Here is a 5,000-nt window from a genome sequence, read left to right on the forward strand (position 1 = left end):
AGCCCAAGACAATTAAATCTCTCTCCTCATTCTTCCTCTCTCTCCCTCCACTTCTTTCTCACTCTGCTCTAATTCTGTTTTTATCCCTTTTCTCTCCGTTCCCATTGTGTGAGTGTGTGTGTGTCTGTGTGTGTGTGTGTGTGTGTGTGTGTGTGTGTGTGTGTGTGTGTGTGTGTGTGTGTGTGTGTGTGTGTGTGTGTGTGTGTGTGTGTGTGTGTGTGTGTGTGTCTGTGTGCCTTAGAGAGAGAGAGCACCGTGTTTGTCGGAGTGTCCCGTTTAGTCTGGGCATGTGCGTAGGTGCGAGTTACTGAAGCGTCTATAGGCAATTTCATATCTTATCGGCTCCTCATTGTCAGCCTTAAGTAGGTCTCCTCAATCCCTTCTCCTCTCTTCACTCCTCCTCTTCCCTCTCTACCTGTTCCACTGCCGCCTGTACACCTTCTTTATCCCTTTTGGCCTAACGTTTTCTTCTCCTCTACTCTTTTCCGCGCCATGCACTTCTGTCATGGCCTTCCTCATCTCTGGTGTATTCCCAATCCTCTTCCTCTCTCTCTCCCTCTATCCCGCTACTTTTCTTTCTCTTTGATGTCACTTTCGCCCCTTTCCAGCCAACTTGTTTTTTCTTGGTCATTTCTCTCCATCACCCAACCCCCCCTGCCCCCCCTTGACACACAGACACACACACACACACACACACACACACACACACACACACACACACACACACACACACACACACACACACACACACACACACACACACAGAGATAACCACGGGGGCCCAACCAGGAAAAAGTGGCAGCAGCACAGCCAATCTAATCGCTCATCAGATCAACGGGTGACTTTACACTGCCTGCGTGAGGCCTAAATAAGGTCCCAAAGGAACTCAACACCTCCTTTATCTCTTTGCCGGGGAAATAGTCTGTCGTACGTCCCGCACCGCCCGTCCTTTATTCTACTCATCGCCATTGTCCCTACTCTCACTGGCTTATCTCTCTGTCTTAGACAAAAAACCCCAGGCAAAGGCCTTTCATGTGATACATGTTGCCACCGTCTGTGTGTGTGTGTGTGTGTGTGTGTGTGTGTGTGTGTGTGTGTGTGTGTGTGTGTGTGTGTGTGTGTGTGTGTGTGTGTGTGTGTGTCAGACAGACACGTATGTCTGTCAGCACGTGTGCACGTGTGTTCGGTGCCCTTCATTTAATGTCCCTTATATGCAGCCGCCTAATTAAGTCATCATTATTCGTGGTGAAAATGGGCTGCAGGAACAAGGCTAGGTCAAAGCCTTGTACTGTATGTACATGGCTGGCCCGTTTTTTGAAACGCTGGAGGGCTTTTCATTTGTAATGATGGATACAGGAGGCAGCAACACTCAGCCAGTGTATCTGTAGTCTGAGTGGCAGCAGACTGTTGAATTGGACAGGCTAGCAACCATGTGGAGATTATTATTATGATTATTATTATTAATATGTTGAGCAACTGCATGGGCTAATTAATGCCTATAATGTAGTCATAGGCCTACTCAATCAGGATGATTGCTCTGCAATTGGCTAGTTTGTTGTTGTTGTTAGTGTGTGTGTGTTAGTGTGTTGTTGTTGTTGTTAGTGTGTGTGTGTGTGTGTGTGTGTGTGTGTGTGTGTGTGTGTGTGTGTGTGTGTGTGTGTGTGTGTGTGTGTGTGTGTGCGTGCGTGCGTGCGTGCGTGCGTGCGTGCGTGCGTGCGTGCGTGCGTGCGTGCGTGCGTGCGTGCGTGTGTGTGAGTGCAACGGATAGCGTCGACTTGTCTAAAACATGACACAGATCGCGTCAGAGCACTACTATGGAAATGCACAATAGGTTTTGTGCAATAAGCATACAAATACAATACATATATGACATTTACTTCATAGCATGCAGTATGTATTTCAGCATAGTGTGTAGGCTTTTACACGGCCGGTAGTAGTAGGGCAGACGGATAAACAAAGTGGCCTTCCTCAATTAGGGAGGATGTGAGGAGTATGTGTGGATCTAGCAGGAGACAGACTTACCGACTCATAGTCATACCAAACGGCATCTGGTACATAGGCTCTCACTGTGTCCACACCCTGGAAGAAACAAACAATGTAGAAAGAAAGACATTTCAAATTGTTGAAAAGATCTAAAGTTTTGCAATTGATCTCCAAGTTAAACACTGCAGTGTTTGATGCATTGTTAGGAGTTCATTTTGGGGGAAAGACTTGATTTGCACAAAGAAACTTGTCCATCATCTCATATTGAGTTTCCACCGCTCTTGTGCAATGTCAGGTCCATACATTATGCAAGGAACGATGGAAAAGACAGCGTCAATTGGTGACCGATATAGGTGACAGCCTTTGATGGCTTAAGGTGAGGGACAGACAAGAATAATCAATAGCAGAGAGCCAGGTCTTTGATAGCTCTGTCACTCTGAACTTTTTGACGAGAGAGAAGAGCTGGAGAGAGAGAACAGACAGAGAGAACACAGGGACAGAGTGAACTACATGTCCTTTTAAAAAAAAGACCACATCATGAAATATGTCCTCTGTGTAGGCCAGAGCCGTCCATCAAAAGGTTCCAGTGTCATTGTCCCTCGCCGCTCCCAAACTCAACACAAGCTTCACGTCTCTCCTCTTTCTCTCTCATGTGCTCTCTGTCATGCTACCCTCTCGTTTCTGTCAGTCCATTTTGTCCATTTTAAATTCTTAGCCCTGTCGTTATAGGACCAACAGAGAGAGATGACAGGATGCCAGCAGATGCAGCAAAGAAGCATACATAGTAAGAAATAGATGGAAGCTACCCATACTGCAACGTATATATTTTTAATTAAACAAGAACAAACTGTGTGGATATGTCTCATGGTAGAAAACCCATTTCAACCAACCAACCAAAAATGTGGACATTTACATGTGATCCTGTATATGGTGCCTTTATACTGTATAGTGTATTTATCCAAAGCAATTTATTTCACATATGCATTACATTCACACACTGATGACAAAGGGAACCATGCAAGGCATCAACCTACTCATCAGTGTCTTGCTCAAGGACACTTTGAAACTAACACAAGGGGAGCCATTCGAACCGGGAACTGGGAACCTTGTGGTTCCCAAGCGGCAGCTCTACCTCCTGAGCCATTGCCACTGTATTATCCACTGTCCGACAAATGACATCCCAACGTTTTGGACAATGTCGGTGACTAACAATTTGGAAACCGATGGAGTAATGATTACTTAAACTTAAAGTAAGCCCTATTTTTTAGTGGAGCTAACCACTCCTACATCTGGATTTGTGTGTATGTATGACTGTATGTCTGTCCCGCCAAGCTGGGCATTTGCGGGACGTTTACTGAAATGAACTCATAAAAGGCACTGCTCACATCACACTGGGTGTGATTTCTTTTTACTTTGTTGTCTGACAAATAGCTGATCTAAAGATGCGATGTGAAAATATTTGAATGCCCAAAATAGGGTTGTTAAAAAAAACTGCTAACCCTTACCGCTCTGTCCCTGGGTCTCATTTCCAACTGAACGTGGACAGCCTGTCATGTCAGCAAACAACACACAGCCCCGAGGGAGCCTCCGGAGATGGATGCTCACCCCGCACCTCGTTTTCTGGTGCCTGATTCGCTGCCGTTGCCTATCAGTCACCCCGCTGACGGACGGGTGAGACGCTAAGTGAGTTAACTGTGATTGAGTGGGACCAGCGTAAACAAAGAGCTGCATGCACGCTCAAAGCCCCACGCTATCCCTAAGGTACAGTTTGATCAGGCAGGGTGAAGACTCATACCAGCAGGGTGATCAGAAGGCATAGACTGGGTACAGGGGGATGAGAGAGATGATGGGCGGAGGGAGGGAGAGATAGTTGAAGTAGGATGACATGAGATGAGATCACAGGGGTGAGTTGAGTGCAGCTGATTAAGAGAATGCAGATGAGTTCGGGAAGCCAACGTTTGATGAAGGGGCCGGAGGGGGGCTGTGTGCGCGCGCACGTGTGTGTGTGTGTGGGTGTGTGTGGGTGTGCGTGGGTGTGTGTGTGTCTGTGGCAAAGGAAGACCAGAGGGGACAGGGAGAGAGAGAGAGAGAGGAAGGGAGAGGGAGGGAGAGGGAGGGAGGGAGAGATCTCCCCTAAGTCAGTCTATCACAGAGATCAAGGTTGAGGCTGACTCTGATCTGATAACAGTCTGTGCATCGTTACATTGAGAGAGTGTGTGTGTGTGTGTGTGTGTGTGTGTGTGTGTGTGTGTGTGTGTGTGTGTGTGTGTGTGTGTGTGTGTGTGTGTGTGTGTGTGAGAGTGTGAGTGTGTGTGAGAGAGAGAGAGAGAGAGAGAGAGAGAGAGAGAGAGAGAGAGAGAGAGAGAGAGAGAGAGAGAGAGAGGGAAGGAGAGAGACATACTAAGCTCTCTGTCAATACTGAGTGGTTTAAAGCACTGTTTCTCGACCAATGGTCCAACAGGGATCTCCAAATGGGATGGGCATATCGTTCGGATCGGCGGTGCGATGTAGGTGTGAGCGCTGCATAGCGGCCCAAACCTCTAGTACATAAAAGGGACACCGACGGACAGACAGACAGGTGTCTGACAACGGGTACAATGGGCAACTTGCATCGTTCCTAAGGTCAATACCAGTAAGATGCTCTAAGCACATAGGCATGTGCACATATCCGCCTGGGTGACAGCAGACTGCTGGGCGATCGATGGCGCTTTGGCATGGGATCAACTTTGACCAAAAAAATTCACACACCTGGTTGGTTGTTTAAGTTGGCCAAAAAGTGGCCAAAATGGGGTCATATTTTCCTAAATATGGAGATGACTGATGTCTGACATCATAGATGTCAAAGAACACATGAGACTGACACAATATGTCCATATATGGGCATTCCCAGACATGGGCTTAATATTGATGACATCGGGGATCGCCATACTGTATATGGGCATAAAAGGGACAAGGACGGAATTAATTTGCAAGTGTAACTATTGATGACATCAGGGATCGCCATAATATGGGCATAC

At 47.0% G+C, this 5,000-nt stretch overlaps 1 protein-coding gene across 1 annotated transcript in view; it reads right to left on the minus strand.

Annotated features, from left to right (window-relative positions):
* Positions 1–5,000, minus strand: part of si (sucrase-isomaltase) — a gene marked incomplete at its 5' end in the record, with an annotated part of 111,668 nt that overhangs the window by 54,976 nt on the left and 51,692 nt on the right. The window contains one exon of the mRNA XM_080731029.1: positions 2,023–2,079. Within this exon, the coding sequence (XP_080587155.1) occupies positions 2,023–2,079 (57 nt within the window). The remainder of the gene's footprint in view (positions 1–2,022; positions 2,080–5,000) is intronic.

This window comes from Nannobrachium achirus (assembly GCF_963921795.1).
Source record: "Nannobrachium achirus genome assembly, chromosome: 8".
In the NCBI taxonomy this organism is placed as follows: domain Eukaryota; kingdom Metazoa; phylum Chordata; class Actinopteri; order Myctophiformes; family Myctophidae; genus Nannobrachium; species Nannobrachium achirus.